This window comes from Mytilus galloprovincialis, chromosome 4 (assembly GCF_965363235.1).
Source record: "Mytilus galloprovincialis chromosome 4, xbMytGall1.hap1.1, whole genome shotgun sequence".
NCBI classification, from domain to species: Eukaryota; Metazoa; Mollusca; class Bivalvia; order Mytilida; family Mytilidae; genus Mytilus; species Mytilus galloprovincialis.
The window spans coordinates 97,557,392-97,581,618 of record NC_134841.1 but is presented as its reverse complement, the minus strand read 5'-3'; the positions used below and the strand labels follow the sequence as shown (position 1 = coordinate 97,581,618).

The following is a 24,227-nucleotide window of genomic DNA, read 5'->3' as shown; positions in this document are numbered from 1 at the left end:
AGGTAGCTGAAGAGAAAGAAACCAATTTTGATGTACAAACTGATGAGGTATAACTGAATGCCCTCTCTACTCCGGCATGGGCACGTACAAACTGATGAGGTATAACTGAATGCCCTCTCTACTCCGGCATGGGCACGTACAAACTGATGAGGTATAACTGAATGCCCTCTCTACTCCGGCATGGGCACGTACAAACTGATGAGGTATAACTGAATGCCCTCTCTACTCCGGCATGGGCACGTACAAACTGATGAGGTATAACTGAATGCCCTCTCTACTCCGGCATGGGCACTAGATTTTTTTTATTGCCCTAATACCTAACTATATTCTTTTATGCTTTTAAAGATATGACCTTGTAAATCATACTATTTTATACCCCTACTCTCCAACAATTAGGGTTAACTTGCATTCACCTTGTCTATCTGAGTGTCCAACAATTATTTCTGTAACACATTGGTCAGGTACCACTAAACAATATGACTTCATATTTAGTCATCAGCTTAAACTAGGATCCTGTAAGTATTGACATTTGGGTGCTTATTTTTGATGTTGAAAGAGGTGAAACTTTTTAGATCTTTTCTGATATGGAGGACACCTCTTCTTGTTTGGCAATCCCTTGAATATTGCTACATGTTGAATGAACTTAAGATTTTAACAATTTTCTCATGAAGTATTTGAACAGTAGTAAGCAGCTTGGCAAGGATTAGTTGTGATGAGTAAGTTAATTTCAGATACTTTGAATTATGATTGCGGCATGCTGAGGACAACATTTTTTTTTATGCTGTTCTCTACATCTAGTCAATTAAGTGCTACCCTTGCTCATTCTTCCAATTTTTGTTTCTGCAATCTTTCTTAAGTTTAACTAAAATAAATTTTAAGACACTCATACACAATGTTCAATACCCGAATCACAGACAGATTTCAAATTCAGGAACTGCTTCCCTTAACTTTCTAGAGTTGTGCCCCTTTATAACTTGGAAAATTGTAGATCTGTTCATATACACACTCTTACATAAAAGCAAGCAAAAAACAATCAATCAGTTATGTTGGTCACAATCATTCACATCTTTGTTAGATACAGCAGATCAAGAAATGACATAAATCACATTATATAAATGAGGCCTGTTGTTTTCTCTATTGAATTGTTTCATTATCTCATGTTAACACCTTTTATAGCAGACTATATGATATGGGTTTTTCTCATTGTTGTAGATAATTGCTTACATCCACTTCATTTGAACTTTAGTGGAGAGTTGTCTCATTTGCAATCATACCACATTATCCTTATTTAAATATGTTCACACTACACAGATATAGGAAGATGTGGTGTGAGTGCCAATGAGACAACTCTCCATACAAATAACAATTTAAAAAGTAAACCATTATAGGTTAAAGTACGGCCTTCAACATGTATTAACACAGATCTTATGTTAACCTCTCCTTGATCTGGACTTTTCATTAACATTTACCCCATATCTTATGTTAACCTCTCCTTGATCTGGGCTTTTCAATGTTTCATTAACATTTACCCCATATCTTTTAATTCATATTCTAGTAATATCTGGCTTTATGCAAAAGCAAAGACCAATATTCTGAAGACCTGAATTAAGATGAGATATTAATCTTGTGAATTTAAGGAGTCATTGTGGATTGATATAACAACACAAAATAAGTTTTATACAGAAATATTTTATTTTCTATTTCATATGAAATAATGATTGTGCTTTACAGCATCATATATAACGTCCATCATTTATCCTGATATATAGTCTGTGTTTCACATTACTTATATAACATAGCATTTTTACCCAGACCATGTCTTTAGACAGAACATCTATGCAGTGTTTATATTTCAACCTAATGTAATTAATAGTTATTGGAACCTCTTTTAATATTAAATACAGCAGTGTAAAAATAATTCATAATTCATAAGCTGAAGAGCTCGGAGGGGAAAGACAGCCATTGTTTCTTTTTTTTTTTTTGGAAAAGGGGGGGGGGGTTTGCTTTGATACTCTACATACAATGAATGAACAAAAGAACAGCTAGAACATGTATAAAGTTTGACAATATTGTTGTTTAATGTAATTTCGTTTCCTTAGTTAAGAATTCATCATGGAGTCAATTTGGACCAATGGAAGAGAATTGCACCTTCTCAATCAAAACATTTGATTAAAGTTGAAAGTTAATTATCTAAAATTCAACTGAATCCTATCATTTAACAACTATTACAATATTTTTTGAAGTTTTAATTGTGTACCACTGAACTGCAGGCTAGGGTCATTCTCCATTTTGTGTGACTGTACTCTTTAAGATTTTTATTTTTTTTCTCAAGAAAGTGAGGACTGAAAAATCTATTCAGTTTTAAATTTCCATTGATAAAGTTCCCAATTACAACTCTCATCACCGGGATACATGTCCTTATAAAAACCAATATGATTGATATAAGCTGTGTGAAGCTTGTTTCCTGATCCTACATTCTGATATATTTGTAAATTTAATGAATAAATAGGTTTAAACTACAAAATGAAACATTTTTAATTTCTTATATTTTTCACCATTACAATGATTAAGTTGGTACACAAAATTTTCCTTAAATGAAAGACTACTTATCATATACTAAATGTCACATTTTAGTGTTCAGATACATTTTACATTAACTTTTATTTTAGTGGATAATTTACTCTTCAATTGAGGTGCTTCTGTATTGGAGGAAGATTCTCAAAACACTTTTACAGAAAGAATAAAAACTGACGTTTCTCTCCCCAATCTCATGTATCCCCAGTAATTATATAAGCTGCAACTTGACCTAGAAATTAAAGCATTGCATCTTATTGATGTTAGAATCATCTACAGCAAACAAAATTAGGTTAATAGTAAATAAATACTGATTTTAAATTAGTGCACGAATCCTGAGAATGATTTTAATCATTAGTAAAGGATATCCCTGCTTCTGTGTAGTGTGGCATTCCAACACGGACGTCATTACAATGTAGGTTGGATATATTTAAAATATTTCGAAATATAGATTTTTCAGGATTGTAAACAAAACGTAAATAGTGTAAGGGAGAGTGCAAAATACAACAATTTCACAAGATGCACAAAGGAAATGTGTGAGAAAGTGAATAAATTCAAAGTATTCATTTTTGTGCTCGGGGGGGCCACTTCAAACTTTTTTTGGTAGGGGTGAGCAGCTGAGACATCAAGTACCCCACCCTTTTCATATATTTTGTTTATCAAAAATATATACCTTGTCATATATTAATGAACAAAAAACAGACCTATAGATATATTTTGATATTTTTCATCTTCTTGGACATTAGTATATGCATAAATTTTGAGGTCCCGCTCATTTCACGTTCTTGTTAGAGGCAATGCAGTCGCAATAATCACACCTTGCTTTTCCAATAAATTCGTTACATCTTAAACACTTTCCTCTATTTGCCCCTTTTATATCTTTAATTATGAAGAAATTTCAATCTCAAAAGACAATAAAATATGTTTTGTCAGATAAATGTAGTAACACTTCAGATAGTATCACTTTTACTGAGTTTAACATTAATTATAAACTGATAAAAAGTCAGATTTGCCGTTCCCTCTTGAAGGACGCTGACACTATGCTATGGAATTTCTTTAAATGTTTCATGTATACAAACCTTTCAATGTTAATTAGGTGGAAATGTCAAAATGATTGGATTTATTGCATCTATAACTAACCTTAGTGGAAATACCACATTGAATATATAGAGTTTAATTGGTTTGGCAAATAGCTGATGCATTTACGACTGTGGTTTAACCGCATCAAAAATAAATACAAACATTTGATTAGTTTCAGATACTTATGATATAATTCAGCAAGTGATAATATCAACCTATTGATATATTTAATCTAAATTTCTCACCCTTTTCATATATCATGAAGCATGAAATAATGACCTATTCCAGCGGCTCATCCCTACCAGTCATTACATAGGAAGTGGCCCCCCCGAGTTTTTGTGTCTCCTTCTCATCAATCTCAGTAAGATTTTTGGGGGGTTTTCCAAACTATGAGGACAAAATGAATGACGTGAGGGGATGTCAATCTGGCCAACCCCATAGCGGATTGACGGCTTGAAGCTGTCTTTCCCCAAAAATAACCTCAGCATTGGCACATAATTTTGAAAAAAGGGGGTGTGGATAAACCATGCCTTCAGCATAACTATAAAAATCAAGCAGGATCATATTTCATAATCATTACTTTTTTTTTTCAATTTGAATAACTCTCATAGCATCTGAGAGACTTGAGTCTAAAAACTTACCTTTATTTCATATGCTTGTTTAAAATAACTTTATTTCTTTAGGAATATAATAACTTCTGTTAGATCCTATCTGTTCTAAAATTTGTATTTATTTACATTGCAAATCAGATAAATGCTAAAACTAGGAATTAAACTCTCTACCTACTGACCTTACTTTAATATTAGTGTGTATTAAATAGTATCTAAGAGAATTTTAGTTTATAAGTTGTAAGATAAGGCAATCTTACTAATGATTGAGGATACATATCATTTATTAGTGCATTGTACAGTTTTTTGTCTAAACTATAGAGGATAAGAAGAAATAAACATAACACATCCCTGATGCACAAAAACAAGTTTAAATAGATTATTGCTGCTTAACAAAACTAAAGCATATCTACCTACATTAAATAAACAAACCACTAATTACCTACAGATGATAGTACTAAAACCTTAACAGAAACGGAATTTTCACATTTGGATATGCCAACCTATTAGTAAATATGATACAAAATAATTCAAAACAATGCATAAAAATAAAACGGAAAATGTCACATCAATAAATGACATGTGCCAGCTACTTGAAAAAACTACTGTCTCAAAATGTGTTGTTTACAATAAAAAAAATCTGAATTGCACATTTATTACTGAATGCAAAAATTTGAAAATGTAAAACTGAAGCCAACATTTGATGGGAAAAAAAATGACAAATAAAGAAGATGGTTATAAAGGCATGAGCAATTGCAATATCTGGTTTTGTATTTACAAAACAATTTGAAATTACTAATTGAAAATGAGGTCATTTACATACTGTTTAACAGTGGCAAAAAATCATTTAACAAATGTGATTATATCTTGATGAAAACATCTAAACTGACATACAATCAAACAAAACAAAAATATGTTACAAGTCTTTAATAAGTTTCAGTAATTCAAATAATTCAATCAAGGCTGTGTTATGTAAAATTTATCTAGTGATAGAAAATGTTTACACAAAGCAAGGGTTTTAAAAGAATGGAGTCTTCATGTACATGTCCAGTACAGTACAGTATTATATGTCACTCCTGTAGCACCTAGCAAAAAATATAACCAGATACCAAAGTTACACATCCATTCTCATTCTGTACAAATCTTTCTCTCTGTTTCTCTCTCTCTCTATCACAAAAAAACTTTGATACCTTCTACCATATTATTCTTCTCAATTAAATATTAAATTAGCTAAGACAAAAAATGAGGTAAATCTCTGTTAGAAACCCAATTGTGTACTTAGCTGAATTGAATATCAATATTCATAAGAAACCTATCTTTATAATCAATGATCTATGTCTGCTTTAAGTCCATATAGAAATATCACAGAAGTTCTCATTTCATTACATTTTAACACTATTTGTACTTCCGAATATTTTTTATAACATACAAATCTAATTTTAATTTATCATAAAATAGAAAGCAGTTGTCCATCTATTTTCAATATCATTCAAGCTTCCAATCAACATGGATAATGATTTAATCTGCTCATGATCTTGTGAATGTTTTAAGTCTGTATCATTCTACTCATCTCATGCAAGCTATAACAATGACTATCGATAAACTGAGAAAACGTATGATATTGTGTGCTATCCATCTTCTTTTGGAGGCGTAAACCAGCCTAAAAAAAAATAATTCAAAAACTCATATTAGTATTAGAAATCTTTTTACCAACTTGTATTTGTATCTATAAATTTAAATTATAAACATGTGTATTGTATTTGTTTGGACATTTATTATATGACTTAAATCTGCTCAGTAACTGGTAATTAAATATTTCACAAGTTAAAGCAAGCATTCAGTTAGAAAAGTAACAGTAAATCAACGTTTTTTCATTATATGTTATTCAACAATAGTTCTCGAACAGTCTGCTTTGATATGGCTGAATATACAGGAGAAAGTCTTCTCTGCAGTAGGACTCGCTGCCTGATAAAAATAAAGATGGTACAAACAGATCATCTTCTGATATAGATTTACATGAAACATTCTTACTATACAAACTTTACATGGATGATGATCTTGAATCCAAGTTGGTACATGAACAAAACATGATGTTGAAGAAGTTGCCATCAAGTTGAAAATAAGGGAACTGAAAATTACAAATACCTATAGACAAACAGAAGTAAAACTGCCATCATGAACAAGTTTGTTCCTTCCATTCACCTTAACTATTATAAGTCCGATATAACTTGGAGTTTTTTATTGATTTGGTTATTCTTAAAAGCTGTCTTACCATTTTTTTCATGTATCTGAACTAAAGATTTGAAAGACTGTTGGGCTCTTGCAAGACTGTATTGGTTCTGAAAGAAAAGGAAATTAAAATGTCTATTTACGATCACTAATAGTATTCTATTGATCATTTTACATTACTGTTTTATTCCTATGAATTGGTGCTATATAGTATTCTATTGATCATTTTACATTACTGTTTTATTCCTATGAATTGGTGTTATATAGTATTCTATTGATCATTTTACATTACTGTTTTATTCCTATGAATTGGTGTTATAAAGTATTATCTTGATCATGTTAATCTATTCCTGTTCACAAGTACCAAATATTTATTTTATTTTCAATTTCAAACTGATAAAAGTTTTAACATGGCTGAAAATCACTTTACTTAACTATTTTGTTTTATGATTAAACATGTCAAATGTGTGAAATTGCACACATGCCTATTGTTGTAAATACTGTGTAAAAACAATGCAGGAAAGTCACTCATATCTTACATTATAAAGTAAAGACTTTGTCATGTGACACTTGTATACTTGGGCACACTATAGATCGTTTACAAATTATAACATGCAGTGTTTTCTTCCTTAATTAAAGGACATATTTCCCATAAGCAAATGACTGGCAAATATGACCCTTTCCAGGTCTTGGGATGCAACAATTACATTTAAATCTTACTTTTTAGAAAACCAAGGTGCAGCCTATCTACTTGAGACTTAGTTTGCCCATTACTTATCATAGTTCACAGTGTTTTACCAAACAATCAGCATTTACATTACAAATTAATAAACAGCTGCGCCATGAGTGCATGATACGCCCGATGTCTTGTGTGGAAGTTTTATGCAATAATCATAAATAGTTTCTGAGAAAGTTTTAAGCAATAACCATATAATCTTTTTGAGACATTGCGGGACATGTGAAACCCCCCACCCTGTATTTTTTTTTACAAAAACCTAAATATCACTTAAATAAATTTCTGAGGCCAAATAAAAATATATGTGTGGTTCCAGTTACATACTTTTAAAAAATAGGGTCGGTAGGTAGGCAAATTTTTTTTTTTTTTTTTTTTTTTTAATTTTTGAATGTCAAAATCCGGATAAAAATCGTGTGTTTACCGAAATTGTTTCCGGTATTATACACGCCCCAACCGGAAGTCCACCATTTTTACATGTGTTTGGTTGTAAAATAAACAGTCATGATACGTTTTTAGTTAATTTTGTTGCATTCTGTTATGAATTGTTGCATTTTAGCCATAACAGATACTTGTGATGGAAATTCAGATGACAGAAATCTATGAATTTAATTATTTTAATTCACAATCCTCAAATTTGATCGTTTGAAAATTTATTTTTCAGAAATGAAAAAAAAAGTTCTAGGGTCGGGGGGTTTTAACTAGGGTCGGTCGGGTTACTGGAACCACACATATATTTTTATTTGGCCTGAATCAAAACCAAAGAGTATACAGTTCTTAAGATTAATATAACAAAGAAGTGTGTAAAGTTTTAAGCAATAATCATAAATTGTTTTTGAGATACGGCACAACATGTAAAAAACCCCTCCCTCTTTTTTACAAAATAATAACTCAAAAATGAAATTTTGAATCATCACCAAAAAGTATACAGATCTTTAGATTAATATAACAAAGACATGTGTAAAGTTTTAAGCAATAATCATAAATCGTTTTTGAGATATGGCGCGACATGTAAAATACCCCTCCCCCTTTTTTACAAAATACTCAATAACTCAAACATGAAACTTTGAATCATCACTAAAAAGTATACAGATATTAAGATTAATATAACTAAGAAGTGTTTAAAGTTTTAAGCCATAATCAAGAATCGATTTTGAGATTCGGTGCGACATGTGAAAAAAACAACCCCCTTGTTTTAGTTACAAAGTGCCGTAACTCAAAAAGTATTCATCTTATTTTCACCAAAAAGTATACAGATCATTTGACCATCATAACAAACAACTATATTAAATTTCATGAAATTTGGATAATTCGTTCTCAAGTTACGGTGCGACATGTTTACACCGGACAGACAGACGGACACCAGACATTTGTATACCATAATACGTCCAGTCAAAATTTTGACAGGCGTATAAAAACTGATCCTTGTGAAACTGTTCCATGTATAGAATTTAAATAAATATGTCTATATAATAATTTTTAAAAAACATGATTATAACATTTCTAACCTTGGGTGCTCCAAACTGAATTCGAGCTTTCCCTTTGACAAGTGTGGCCGCTATCTGTAGAATAACAGATTCCATATTATAGGCACTACTCCAACCCTGTAATAAACATTTCATAATAATATCTTTCTTCAAACAGTGCATAATACATTGTTTTTGTACATGATTTTTACACAAACCTAATATCTCCTTTTGCTTGTTTGATACTGCAGGCAAAGCATATAGCTGGCAAATACTGGGGAGATAATTAGAAAAGCAAGGTTTATTGGTTTAGACTACTGTAAATTTGGGAGTTCTTGTGAATTCAGATTCTTAAATCCAATAAATATCTTTTTTATTTGAATGGGAATATCATTTCACATATTGATTTTTTTTTTACATGACTGATAAATCAACAGAAAAGTGTTTTATTGGTAGTGTAAGTGTCTATGCATCCTATACCTGTCAAGTGAGACATCTATAGATATTGCTCTACCCTAAGGACTTTGATTGATTGGTGTTTGAAGCCACTTTGAGCATTATTATGCTATTTTGTGGCTTTCAATTTTTATTGGTAGTGGAAGCCCAATGCTCTTACAGAATCACCAACCATGCGTAGGAATACTGACAAACTTGTCAATCAAAATAGAAGTGAAGAGTGCAAGTCACATGCTGGACTCAACCAAGGATATAACAACCTGAGAGGGTTTCAGAGGGTACTTGGCAGAATTTATTACTAGCAGAACTAAAACAGTTAGGTGGTGACAGAGTCTTTACATTTCAAAAGGATAAGATTACAGAAATTTTTACTTGCGTAAAAAATCCATTTTGGAAAGACATATTTTAAAAATGTCTACACATGGCAAAGCCTTATACAAAGTTATGTGTTCCAGAAATTTTGTCCCAATATCTGAATACCCTGTTTATATGAAATGGAAGTTATATGGTATACAGTTTATAAGGGACATTGTAGATTGTCAAAGTAAATCACTATTAACATTCCAACAAGTAAGACAAAAACTTAAATTGGAAATTTTTTTGAGATACTATAGTTTATTATCTAACATTCCAAAATATATCAAACCAGATGCTCCGCAGGGCACAGCTTAATACGACCACAGAGGTTGAACCCTGACGGGTTGGGACAAGTATGGACACAACATTCAAGCTGGATTCAGCTTTAAATTTGGATTGTGATTAAATAGTTGACACAGCATAGGATTCTGACACAGAATGAATTTAGTCTAATGAACTTAAAATTTTTGTTTTGCCTTTGAGCAATTCACTATGCTGTTGAATATTAATCCTCTCAAAAAAATGTTAAGAAATTTTCTTTTTATTTATGAAATCTGAAATGAGAAAAATTTACTCCCCCCCCCCCAATTTTTTTTTTTCACATCCCCCTTTCCCTTATTCCAAACTGATCTCAATTCAAATTTCTAATGGAGTTTGCTACAATAACTACTCATTTAAATACATCATAAAATATTAAAATGTAAAAAAAGTGCTTGTTATCACTGAATGGTAAAGATTGTTTTAATTTATCAGTTGGTAGTAAAAGTGAATATACATTGTATATTGTATAAAACAATGATTTAAGTTGATTCAACTACTATTCTGGACAAAGAAAGATAACTCCAATTGAAAATTTCTTGTTATTGCACAATATTGTGCAATTAGATATTTCTTGCTATTGCGCAATACTGTGCAATTGAAAATACTTGCTATTGCACAATACTTTGCAATTGAAGATTTCTTGCTATTGCACATAACTGTGCAATTGAAGATTTCTTGCTATTGCTGAATACTGTGCAATTGAAAATTTCTTGCTATTGCACAATACTTAATATAATAATTTTGGATCCTGATTTGGACCAAATTGAAAACTGGGCCAATAATCAAAAATCTAAGTACATGTTTAAATTCAGCATATCAAAGAAGCCCAAGAATTCAATTTTTGTTAAAATCAAACTTAGTTTAATTTTGGACCCTTTGGACTCTAATGTAGACCAATTTGAAAACGGGACCAAAAATTAAGAATCTACATACTCAGTTAGATTTGACATAATTTATTCAATTTTTGATGAAATCAAACAAAGTTTAATTTTGGACCCCGATTTGGACCAACTTGAAAACTGGGCCAATAATCAAAAATCTAAGTTCATTTTTAGATTCAGCATATCAATGAACCCCAAAGATTCAATTTTTGTTAAAATCGAACTAAGTTTAATTTTGGACCCTTTGGACCTTAATGTAGACCAATTTGAAAACGGGACCAAAAATTAAGAATCTACATACACAGTTAGATTTGGCATATCAAAGAACCCCATTTATTCAATTTTTGATGAAATCAAACAAAGTTTAATTTTGGACCCCGATTTGGACCAACTTGAAAACTGGGCCAAAAATCAAAAAATTAAGTACATTTTTAAATTCGGCATATTAAAGAACCCCAATTATTCAACTTATGATGAAATCAAACAAAGTTTAATTTTGGACCCTTTGGGCCCCTTATTCCTAAACTGTTGGGACCAAAACTCCCAAAATCAATCCCAACCTTCCTTTTGCGGTCATAAACCTTGTGTTTAAATTTCATAGATTTCTATTTACTTATACTAAAGTTATGGTGCGAAAACCAAGAAAAATGCTTATTTGGGCCCCTTTTTGGCCCCTAATTCCTAAACTGTTCCGACCTCAACTCCCAAAATCAATCCCAACCTTCCTTTTGTGGTCATAAACCTTGTGTTTAAATTTCATTGATTTCTATTTACTTATACTAAAGTTATTGTGTGAAAAAACAAGAATTATGCTTATTTGGGCCCTTTTTTGGCCCCTAATTCCTAAACTGTTGGAACCAATACTCCCAAAATCAATCCCAACCTTCCTTTTGTGGTTATAAAGCTTGTGTCAAATTTTCATAGATTTCTATTTACTTAAACTAAAGTTATAGTGCGAAAACCAAGAAAATGCTTATTTGGGCCCTTTTTGGCCCCTTATTCCTAAAATGTTAGGACCAAAACTCCCAAAATCAATCCCAACCTTCCTTTTGTGGTCATAAACCTTGTGTTAAAATTTCATAGATTTCCATTCACTTTTACTAAAGTTAGAGTGCGAAAACTAAAAGTATTCGGACGACAACGACGTGATACCAATATACGACCAAAAAATTTTCAATTTTTGCAGTCCTATAAAAATACATCAAAGATTATTGTGATTTGAACTTAGAAAATTTTGTTCTTTTTGATGCATTTTCTAAAAGGATCTTGGAAAATTAGAAGTTAAAATTTGTATACAGAGATCTTGTAGATAAAATATGCATACTCCCATATGAGAAATTTTTGAAATGGTAGGATGTAACAAATTCTGAAATCTCAGAATGGTTTAAGTATTTTTCTCTTTTGAAAAGATGTTGTAGAGATACATATTGAAAGAATTTTCAATATAAAATATTACATAGAATTATACCTACTAATACATTTTTATATAGAATTAAGCAAAAGGAAACAAGTCTATGTACCTTCTGTAATGAGGAAGAGGAAACAATAGAACATTTATTTTATGATTGTAATGTTACATACAATTTTTGGTTGTCATTTTTACAGAAAATTAAATTATTTGATGAGCAATTCAGCATCAGTAAGACAAAAATTTTACTGGGATTTATTACTCAGAGTTTGTTTATAAATCTGTTAATTATTATAGCAAAAAACTACATCTTTAGATGTAAGCTAAGAAATATAGCTCCTAGTGTTATAGGACTTAAATCCAGAATAAAACAATACCAATCAAATGAATTTTATATTGCAAAGAAAAATAATAGAGCAGCATCTTATGAAATATTCCGGTCTCCACTAAATACAATTTTTTCATGATTCATTATCTTTTATACTTAAAATTATACTATAGTGAGCAGTGGTATTTTTGATTTTTACTTTATATATAGACATGCATGCATACTAATGGTAGGATTGCAGTGACTATGTGTTAGTAGTGAGAGAAAGCATGAGTGTGAGCAGCTTTATTCTTTTTTTTTCTTTAATAACTATATTCTTGTATTATGAATATAATTTTTTTTTAAAAATGGATAGTCTTGTATATAACTTTCAATGTTTACCCAAAAAACCATAGTCAGGTGGTGATTGTAAGGGTATTGTAAAATCCTGACTATTGAAAAATAAATCAAAAAAAAAGAAAAAAAAAGGATACAACAACCTTATAATACACTCTTATAAAGAGTGGTTCACAAGAATAATCATCATACCTGTCTAGTGAGAAGCTCCATACATATAGCTCCACCACCAAGGACATAACCACCTTGTAAAACAGGGGTGACAACCCTTACAAAGGGTGGCTCACAGGGGAAATTATCCTGAAAAGAAGGAAAAATTGATTAAAACATAAATTACCATTTGAAGCTTAGCAAGTAATAATCAATGAATCAAAACTTAAATATACATTCTTTTCATAACATATTCTTTGATACTTGGTTAAGGCTTGTGGAGTTATAAATAGAAACCAATGTTTCTAAGTTGGTTTAGTTAAACATATTTATTTAATCAAGTTATTGCATATTATATTAATCCCTTTCCACTTTGTGGGTGGGAGTGCTGCCTTGTAGCTTCATTAGCCTGTTCTTTTTCGAAATCTACAAGGGTGTCTTTTACATGCAAGAGATATGGCTTTTTCTTAACACAGGTCAGTCATTTATCAACCCTTCTGACGGACTCATTGTTTCTTAAGACCATACTCGCAAATGGTGCCAAAAGAGAGTCGAAAATTCAGTCCCTGAAATTTCCCCCACAGAATGGGGATCAAACCAGAAACTAACCACTACACAACGGCTCTCGACATTAAGTTGGTTTCCATCTGTTTGTTTGTGCATTGGTACCCATATCAAATATACTGTACGGGACTATCTATAAAAGATAATAATTTATTTCCAATTATTTTGGGTAAGTTTTGTAAATACATGTACTGTATCAAAATTAAAGTAGCATGATTATTAAAAATACACTATGCAGGGTTTTTTTCATATCTAAATATGCACTGAATATGGTTTCCATAATCTGCTACTCAGTTTCAATACTTACTTTATATGTAAAGTTCAATAATATATGATCTCTTCCCATCTTTTCTTTATAACTTTCAAGATCTCCATGAAGTGTGCTATCAGGATCAACCCTGTTGTAAATATATAAAACTTTTAATATGGCAAAATCAAAGATTTATTTATCAAAATGGTTATATTCAATGGCTATTGTTTTCATCGATTTATAAAACTTTCAAAACAAAATGTTAATTTAATAGAATGAACTATTTACAGAGCTACTTTTTTAAAATCTTTTATAATTATTAAAAATAACATGTGCTCTGCAGGGCGCAGCTTTATACGACCGCAGAAGTCTAACCCTGCACATTTTGGGCAAGTATAAAAACAACATTCAAGCTTGATACAGCTCTGAATTTGGATTGCAATCAAATTTTTGACATAATATGAGTTTCTGACACAAAACAAATGTCAAGATCTTACATATCTATTGCACAATATTGTGCAATTAAAGATTTCTTCTTTTAACTTTTTAAAAATATGAGAAATTTAAAGAAAAAAAAAATTGAAACTACTACCACCCCCCTTCTTTTTTTTTGGCAATTTGTCCGAAACCTGACAATTCTTTATACATAATATACAAGTAGTGTAAAGGGGGTAAATCTGAACATACTCAACATTGTCTGTTAAATGTTTTAGAATTATCTCCTTTTCACTGCTTTTAAATTTTCTTAATTGTCCATTGACCAGAAATACCTAGTTTCTCCCCTTTTTTGCACCTAATTCCGAAATATTTTGAGCCATTTAGCATTTAAACCCCCCCCCCCCCCAAGTCAATTCTAACTGTCCCTTCATGGTATGGAAACTTGTGGTTTAAATTCAGAGAGATTCATACACTAAAACACAAGTTATTCATGTTATTGTTTGAAAACTACATAACCCCCAAAATCAATCCCAACCTTTCTTTAGTGGTATTGAATCTTCTGGCAAAAATTTATAGAGATCCATACACTTAAACACAAGTTATTGTCTGTAAACTAGAAAATGCTTCTTTTTTGCCCCTTATTCCTACATATTTAAGAAAACCCCAAACAGAATCACAGCCTTCCCAATGTTATATGGAACCTTGTGTTACAATGTCAGAGAGATCCATACAGTTACACACAAGTTATTGTCCGGAAATTAAAAAAATGCTTGTTTTTGGCCCTTTTAATATTCCTAGACTGTTTGCCCAATATCCCCTTAAAATAAATCCCAACCTTCTACTTATGGTATTAAACATTGTGGTACAATTTCAGAACAATTGAAATACAAATACACAACTTATTGTCCGGAAACTAGATAAATGCTGTTTTGGGCCCCTAATTCCTAAACCTTTGGGACCATAACCCCCAAAATCAATCCCAAGCTTCCTTTTGTGGTTATTAACATTGAGTTAAAATTTTATTGATTTCTTTTGACTTATTCAAAAGTTAGTATTCGGAAACAATCTGTCTTTGGACAACGCTGACGAAGACGACATGATACCAATATACGACCAAATTTTTTTTAATTTTTGCGGTTGTATTACAACATGTGTGTTGACTTTTTAAGACAGTCATATAAAAATAATATGGTTACAAATTCCTTCCTTAATAAAATTGATGAATGAAAATAGATTTATGAACAGAAAAAAAACAACAAAAAAAATAATCTTAATAAATGTCAAATTATCAACATTTTACTTACTTTCTTAGTTTAATACTCCATTCATAGAGGCTGTCGTTGACTAGATCTACGGAATAAATACCTGTTGGAAGAATTAAATTTTTATGTTCTAAATTGTTCAAATAAAAACATAAGAAAAAGACACCATACAACATATCACAGTGATGCTGCAGACCAGATATGAAGTACTGGAGAAATATGTGATAGAATATTATTTCAGAAATAATTTATGACAATCATAGATTTGTTTTCATTTAACCATAGGTTAGACATTTGTATTTGTATTTGCTTCTTGCTAGATTGTTTGCATTTAAGCATGGATTGTGTATTAATATTTGGTTATTTTATTCCAGTTAAAACAAGGTCATATTTTAAAATTAAAATTTTCAATGTTTCCATTGCCATTAGTCATTTGCTCCCTTATAAACCAAATTGTTAGATTTGTTGGTGAGAGGGTGCATATGATGGGATCTACTGTAGTTCACTATTACAATATTGACTCATAATTCCGAGTTGATAAAAAGACCTTTCTAATAATTATCAAGACATTGACATGTGTACATCTTCTATTTTGCATTGATATGTTACCTTTTTTATAACTATCAGACCTATATATATCTCTTAGTTCTTTCATAAGTCTGTCTGTAGCTAAAACTGAACCACTCACTGATCCCTGAAAATATAAACGCAACTGTTGGTAAAACAACAACAACAACAACAAAAAAAATAAAAGAAACTAGAAAACTGACATGCCAGCAAGGGCAAGGTGCTTACACATTTTATGTGAAGCAAAGAGACTGATGAATTTAAAGTAAAATATCATAATTTGTAAATTTTCATAAATTTTGACAACAGAAATTAATGAAGTCATCTTGATTAATATGATTAATGTATGTTTTGTTAAAATCCAAGCCGTATATGTATTAAGGTAGACATTTTCGCAAATGGTGAGCAAGCAGTGATTTTAATGCAGAGAATTATTACATAATAGAAATTAGAACAAAAAATATGAATCTCAGAATTTATAATTTTTACCAAAACGCTAAAATAAGATTTTAACACTATTTTGACTTGAGGAAACAATTTGGTATGTACATTATGCCCATTGTATGTATCAACTTTTACTTAATCATGAACTGCGTAAAATTGGCTTTCTATCTATACTTTTGCAGGCTTTGTGTTTATTACAATGTTTGACCGACTTTGAAACTTCAGGCTTCTCTATACATTTGTATACTCAGTGCTGGTGCAGTTTCTGTCATCTCAATTGTTTCAATGACTCACAATTTTATTCTTAAGATGAAGAATGGAATCAAATTAATGGCAGTTCCTTTGTTTCAAACAGTTGCAGACTTGGAATCTTGGATCAATTAAATGTTTAACTTGTCTGTGCAATTATGTTCCCAGCTCACAGTTCAGAATATTTTTGTATTTCTTTGTACAGAAATATTTGCTGGCTATAAGTTTTTTTTTTCTAGCTAAACTTCTTTAAAGTTCTTTATTGTTAAAGATCTTTGTGACCGTAATCTTTTAATTATGTAATAGTGTATACCACGTGAATGTCACATGACACATGTTAGTACTACTTTATGGTCAAAATAGTAAGCCATCTGTTGGTAAAACAGAACAGCAACCAAAATAAGTTAAAGAAAGAAAAATAAATATGTTAAATATTTGTTTATTTTTCGTTTATTATTTTAAACATAAATAAGGCCTTTAGTTTTGTTGTTTATATTGTTTAACACTGTCATTTCCAGGCCACTGATAGCTAACTATGCCGTAGAAGCTTTGCTCATTGTTAAAGGCTGTTTGGTGACCTATAGTTTTTATTTCTGTCATATGGTTTCTTGTGACAGAGTATAGTTGTCTTATTGGCAATCATACCACATCTCCTTTTTTATATAAACTTTGTTTGAACCGTTGATTACCTGTAAATAATCTTTTCGTTGATTCTGCTTTAACTTCTCTAGGATGACAATGTTCTCTGTATCTATACCATCAACATTTTCTTTAAATTTGCTCTCACTTGAAAAAATACAACAATGACAGTGAAGATGATTGATTGATTAATGTTTGCTTGCCTTATGTGTTTAAAGATTATGGAAATTCAAACATCAGAAATATACCATGATTGTTTACCAACAAATAAAATGTATGAATACCTTATGTTATGAAGACATGAATAACAATTATTAGATGTAAATGGTTTTTTTCGAGTGAATACATATGTATTCTTATTTGTCTATTTTTTTCCTATGTGGATTGAACCAATATGTAGCTAGAGGCTTATAATAAAGGAACCCTAATCTGCACACCTGAGAATTTACAGAATTTAAAGTTAAATTTTAATTTTCAAGATAATAGCCAAAACCTGAAAGCAAAACAACCACAATATATAATCCATTGAAGATTTGTTTATACATACAACCACAATATATAATCCATTGAAGATTTCTGTTACATACATTTTTTAGATCTTCAATTGCTAATAATTGTTGATGTTTTAAGTTTCTGACTATATATTATATTTTTAAATAAATTTGCTGAAATTAGTAAAAAATTTGTCATTAAAGGGCAATAACTTTTATCAGTAGTCAATACACATTTGATAATACAGACATAAAAAGGCTAAAATATGTAATCTAAGGGTAATTTATTAATTACTCATATAAGGTGTCAATTGAGGATCTCATTCATTTGACCTATTTGTAAAAGAGGGACGAAAGATACCAAAGGGACAGTCAAACTCATAAATCTAAAACAAACTGACAACGCCATGGCTAAAAAATGAAAAAGACAAACAAACAACAGCACACACGACACAACATAGAAAACTAAAGAATAAACAACACGAACCCCACCAAAAAACTAGGGGTGATCTCAGGTGCTCCGGAAGGGTAAGCTGATCCTGCTCCACATGCGGCACCCGTCGTGTTGCTTATGTGAGAACAAATCCGGTAAATGGTCTAAATCGGTAGGTCACATTCATGAAAGGGAAGGGGATTGTAGTTACGACGTAAGGAACATATCCGATATCATTTGTGAAACGGTTATTCCATAACGGTCAACCAACTCATGATGGCGTCCGTAAAATTTACGAAGGGATGATTTCAACTTCACCATTTGGAACTCTTGGTTTAATAGCTTCCTTGTGAGCAGCAACCCTCTATCAAGAAAATCATGATAGGAAATGCAAGCACGGGAATATCGTATCAATTGGGAGATATATACCCCGTATGCAGGTGCTGCTGGAATGTTGCTACTTAGAAATGGAAAGTTCACAATTGGAAAGCTGAAATCATCTCTTTTGTCGTAAAGTTTTGTTTTCAACCGACCCTCATAATCTTATAGTGTTGATAATTTTTGCTGTATACAGTTTCTGTCTATCTTTTTCAGTTACCAAGATATCAGGTAACAAAATCTTAATTAAAGAACAATATGACTAATTTGTAAATCTGTGTGTTGCCGATCAAGCAAGCTGTTTAAAGTGTCTGTCCATCTATCAAAGACTTCTGTAATAATTCTTACTGATGTGTGTCATCTTCCATGGCCATAAAATCCTCATCGTCATCTTCATCAGAACTTTCGTGAGGCTTAACACCAACAGGTTCCTGCAAAATACAATTAGATTATACATGTAAATTTACCTCATTTCCAGTGTTATATAAAGAGAAAGAACTTTTAAAGAAATTCATTTTCCATAAAGTATTTCTTTTTTAACATTTCAAAATACAGAACCCATAAAAATCTTACGAAAGTGCACACGCTGATATGTCTCACCTTCTTTACTAATTATTGATATTATGTTGGTAGTCCTAAACATAAAGCTTTATTACAACTGTCACATAAAATCAACATTAACCAAGAAAGCTAAACATTGACCAATGAACCATGAAAATGAGGCCAAGGTCAGATGAACCATACAAGGCAGGCATGTACAGCTAACAATTCTTCCATACAATAAATATAAAATTGAGAATGGAAATGGGGAATGTGTCAAAGAGACAACAACCCGACCAAATAAAAAACAACAGCAGAGGGTCACCAACAGGTCTTCAATGTAGCGAGAAATTCCCGCACCCGGAGGCGTCCTTCAGCTGGCCCCTAAACAAATATATACTAGTCCAGTGATAATGAACGCCATACTAATTTCCAAATTGTACACAAGAAACTAAAATTAAAATAATACAAGACCAACAAAGGCCAGAGGCTCCTGACTTGGGACAGGCGCAAAAATGCGGCGGGGTTAAACATGTTTGTGAGATTTCAACCCTCCCCCTATACCTCTAACCAATGTAGTAAAGTAAATGCATAACAATAAGCACATTAAAATTCAGTTCAAGAGAAATCCGAGTCTGATGTCAGAAGATGTAACCAAAGAAAATAAACAAAATGACAATAATACATAAATAACAACAGACTACTAGCAGTTAACTGACATGCCAGCTCCAGACTTCAATTAAACTGACTGAAAGATTATGATTTCATCATATGAACATCAGGCACAATCCTTCCCGTTAGGGGTTTAGTATCATACCATCATAACATATATGAGAAGAACATAACCCGTGTCATGCCAACAACCATGACAACTGTTTTTAAAAAAAATAATGTGTTTAGTTCCGATGCAAAGACCTTATCAGTGACTCAATATTAACGCCAAAATATGCAATCTTTAATGACTTGACAACAGTATCGTAATTATATCCCTTCTTAATAAGTCTATTCAAAGGTTTTGTAAGTTTCTGAGGTGAATACTGACACCTTTGTGCTTTATAAAGAATATTACCATAAAAAATATAGTTGACCTATTCATTATAGTTTAAGAAAAACAGACTAAAACACAAAAACTAAACTATAACCACTGAACCATGAAAATGAGGTCAAGGTCAAATGACACCTGCCAGTTGGACATGTACACCTTACAGTCCTTCCATACACTGAATATAGTAAACCTATTGCTTATAGTATCTGAGATATGGACTTGACCACCAAAACTTAACCTTGTTCACTGATCCATGAAATATGGTTGAGGTCAAGTGAAAACTGTATGACAGGGCATGAGGACCTTGCAAGGTACACAATGTAGTTATCCTATTACTTATAATAAGGGAGAATTTAACATTACAAAAAATCTTAACTTTTTTTCAAGTTGTCACGTCATGCACTGAACCATGAAAATGAGGTCAAGGACATTGGACATGTGACTGACGGAAACTTCGTAACATGAGGCATCCATATACAAAGTATAAAGCAATTTAGCATCCAGGTCTGCCACCTTCTAAAATATAAAGCTTTTAAGAAGTTAGCTGACGCTGCCTTCGCCGTAGCCGTCGGATCACTATCCCTATGTCAAGCTTTCTGCTACATAAGTCACAGGCTCGACAATAAATAAAATGCCCCAAAAAATGTATTTTAATTTAAGATAATTTCCCTATTTCTTCAGCATGTGTAGTACATGTTTAAAAGTAAATCTGTTACGATCTGCAAAAGACATATCATTGCTAAGTGATAATGACAAACCTTTTCTAAGACTGGTCCACCAAGCATGCCAAGAGAATCGGGCAATGGAATATGATGGACTGTACATAGTTCCTGTATCAATATCTTTACCTGATTAATTATCTGAAATGATTGACATTATTAAGCAACTGCCTGCATTAAATTTTAATTTCATTCTATTAGGAGTAAGACCCCGTTTACACTGACAAAAAAATCTATCTTTGGTCCAGTGTAAACGGGTAAGATCGATCTTCAATTGGATTCAAAAAGTCTACCTCTAGAGCATGTTGAGGTGGTTTTAAAAAGATCAATCTTATTTGAATCGATCTTTTTTTTGGTTAGATGCTTAGATCAATCTTTTTTCATGTGTTTATTATATTCAGATAGGAAAATAAAGGTCAGACGGTTCTTTTTATGTCGTAGTGTAATCGCACTGGATTAAATAAGATCAATCTTGCTTGTGCAATGTAAACGCGAACTGGTCTTTTAAAGATCGATTCAATTTCGTTGCCAGTGTAAACTGGGTCTTAAAATACTATGACTTTTGTCATACATGTATAACGTATATTCTCTACAAGGTATGTATATTATATACTATGAAACTACAAAAAAACAATTGAATACCTGTAATGATCTTAATATATTTTTAGTGAAACAGTGGAGGTAAATACACGTGACTTAGAGTGAACGTGTTGAATTTAGTGCTCTTACAAAAAGTTTGCAATTTACAAGTATTTTAGTGCATAATAAGTGATTTTTGTAACAAAAAATATATTGGTATTATTTGCAAAAACTACATTTTTGTATGTATAAAACTGCTAAATGAATAATTTTCTCATGGAGTAAATAGTCCTCTTCACCTGACTGCAGTATAAAAGTTATTTTGACATATCGTTTCTTTTAAGAAAAAAACACAAAAAAAGACTTTTCTGTTTTATCACTTTTCTTGTGTTGTGCTGTTGACATATATAACTCATATGAGCATGATGGGTATGTCATGTATGTTAGTTGATGATTAATATTAATGTGATGTAATTAAGTTTTTATGTATCGTAACTGAAACCATAAACTTTCTCAATAATAATCTATTACTTTTTTTACTTACATGGATGTAATAAAAATTAATAAGATTCTAATGTTCTGAAATATAAGACTTTTTCAATAATCGATTTTGTTTAGGTCTACTGTACCTTTGTAATAATGTCCTTAGGTACTTGAAACCTTTATACTTACTCCATAGTTATTGGATGTTGTTTCACTTATGCTTTCAATCGTTGAGCTGATATTCTGATCTTCATCTTCACTGAACCATATTGGAGGTGATTGTGGATAAGTCTCCTAAAAAAATACTGCATATGAAATACATTATCAAAATATAACCTAAAATTCTGACTACAGTAAAAGTTGTCAGTTTTTCTACATTGTACAATTTGAGATTTTTTGTGCTGTCAAAGTTTAAGGGAACTAGTGTGATCTTACCTAATGGCAGACAAATATGCATACAAGTGTAATTACGTCTATTCTGTCCTGTTATGAATTCAAAACTTAATATAATATTTGCCACTGGACAGACAATACTTCATTCAATTTGATCAACATACACATGAAATTTGCAGGAAGCATACATGCTGAAACAAAGATGGTTCTTCTCAATAGACCCGAGTTGTAGGGTTACCATCAAAACTCACTCTTCAAGTTTTATCTTCATTGACAATACCACTACTTTATTACTTGCATGTACCTACATAAAAACCTGTCTGTATAAACTAAACAGACCAAAATCAGATGACAATACATAAGGCATGCATTATACATGTACTACTTTTATCATTTTTTGAAGTAGTACAATGTACTACATGTGTCCTTATCAATGTATAAAAGGCAATGTTCAAACCAAAAGACTTGAAAATTGGTATTTGCTGCTTCTCCGTTAAGCAAGCATCATTATACATGTTATATTAGTCACTAAGGAATAAGAACAAAGTTTGGCTCAGTGTAAGAATAGTGTGTCCAAGTAGGGTTTGGACTGTAATCATGGTAATCCTGTTAACAAGCACAATAAAAATTTATGTCTAATACATTTGAGGGTACATTTTCATATCACATTAACATGATAAACCTATAAATTATACTTTTGGTATTTAGATGAATTTTGTCTCTGAACAATGCTGAATGACCTTAGATTTGCTCCAAATAAATTTTTGCTGTCAAGCAACAATAACTTATAATTTGTGATGTCAATTTTTTAAATTGTGCTGTCAAAGTTTAAGGGAACTTGTGTGATCTTACGTATTGGCAGACAAATTTACATACAGGTGTAATTACGTCCATTCTGTCCTGTATTGTAACCTGTCGTGAATTCGAATGTAATATTTACAACATGATCATTAAATTATAGACAAGTGTTGAAACCAAATGTCCTATTCTTAATTGATTTTTTTTGTTACAGAAAAATTCCTAAATGAACAACAAGCAGTAAAGATATAAAAATAAACCACCATCATCATCATCATCATTGACAAGGTTTGTAACTTGCCACACGTTTCATTACCATGCCGCTAAACATATATAATGATCTAAAGTAATCAATAATGGCATCATGAAATATTTTCTGACACTAAGGAAATTAAAACCAGGAAGTTATTGGTCAGCATCAAAATCAAAACAAAACATCCTTTGTTTACATTTTCATTATAACAAAAATCAATACATTTTGAGTTTACTTTCAATTTAAAATAGTTTCGTACCGTTATATTAGCATTTATTCGATGTTTGCCTCCACTTTCATCAATAAATACACAATTTATTTCGTCTACTGAAGCTGACAAAATTCTAAAAGATCTGTCACTTTCTTTGGGGAAGGCTCTTTCGAGAAGTTTTATGTCTTGTTTAAGTTTGGTTAGGCATGCCATTCTGAATGTCAAAGTGAAAGCACATCCCAATACATTTAAAAATTAAATCTTTGTGTTGAAAATATTAAACAGACAGTCGCAGCATGGTAAATGTGCAGAAAAAAGAAGTTTCGACTATCAATCTATGGCGCAGGCTGAAGTGCGCATGTCCTTGGAATTTTTGCTAGGACAATGACGGAATGAAAGTGTAAAGAATCCGAGCTAAAGAATAAAATTTTATGAAGATCTAATTCATTTAAAAAAAAAGTTAATTTATAACCGTATATTACATTCAGATGGAACATGCGGTTTCCTTTTCCAACTCTCTGATAAATAAAGATTGATTAAACAGAGAAGTTTTTCAGAGATTAC

At 31.4% G+C, this 24,227-nt stretch overlaps 1 protein-coding gene across 1 annotated transcript; it reads right to left on the bottom strand.

Moving 5' to 3' along the window:
• Positions 1 to 5,174: 5,174 nt before the first annotated feature.
• LOC143073558 (ubiquitin-conjugating enzyme E2 Q2-like) lies at positions 5,175 to 24,022 on the bottom strand. The gene is made up of 12 exons (XM_076249190.1): positions 23,712 to 24,022; positions 22,198 to 22,302; positions 20,986 to 21,087; positions 18,991 to 19,073; positions 17,391 to 17,487; positions 16,051 to 16,135; positions 15,484 to 15,544; positions 13,799 to 13,889; positions 12,970 to 13,077; positions 8,733 to 8,828; positions 6,535 to 6,601; positions 5,175 to 5,922 (listed from the first exon to the last, which is right to left on the bottom strand). The coding sequence occupies exons 1-12, from the start codon at positions 23,874 to 23,876 to the stop codon at positions 5,891 to 5,893; spliced, it is 1,092 nt and encodes a 363-aa protein (XP_076105305.1). The 5' UTR covers positions 23,877 to 24,022; the 3' UTR covers positions 5,175 to 5,890.
• Positions 24,023 to 24,227: the final 205 nt, after the last annotated feature.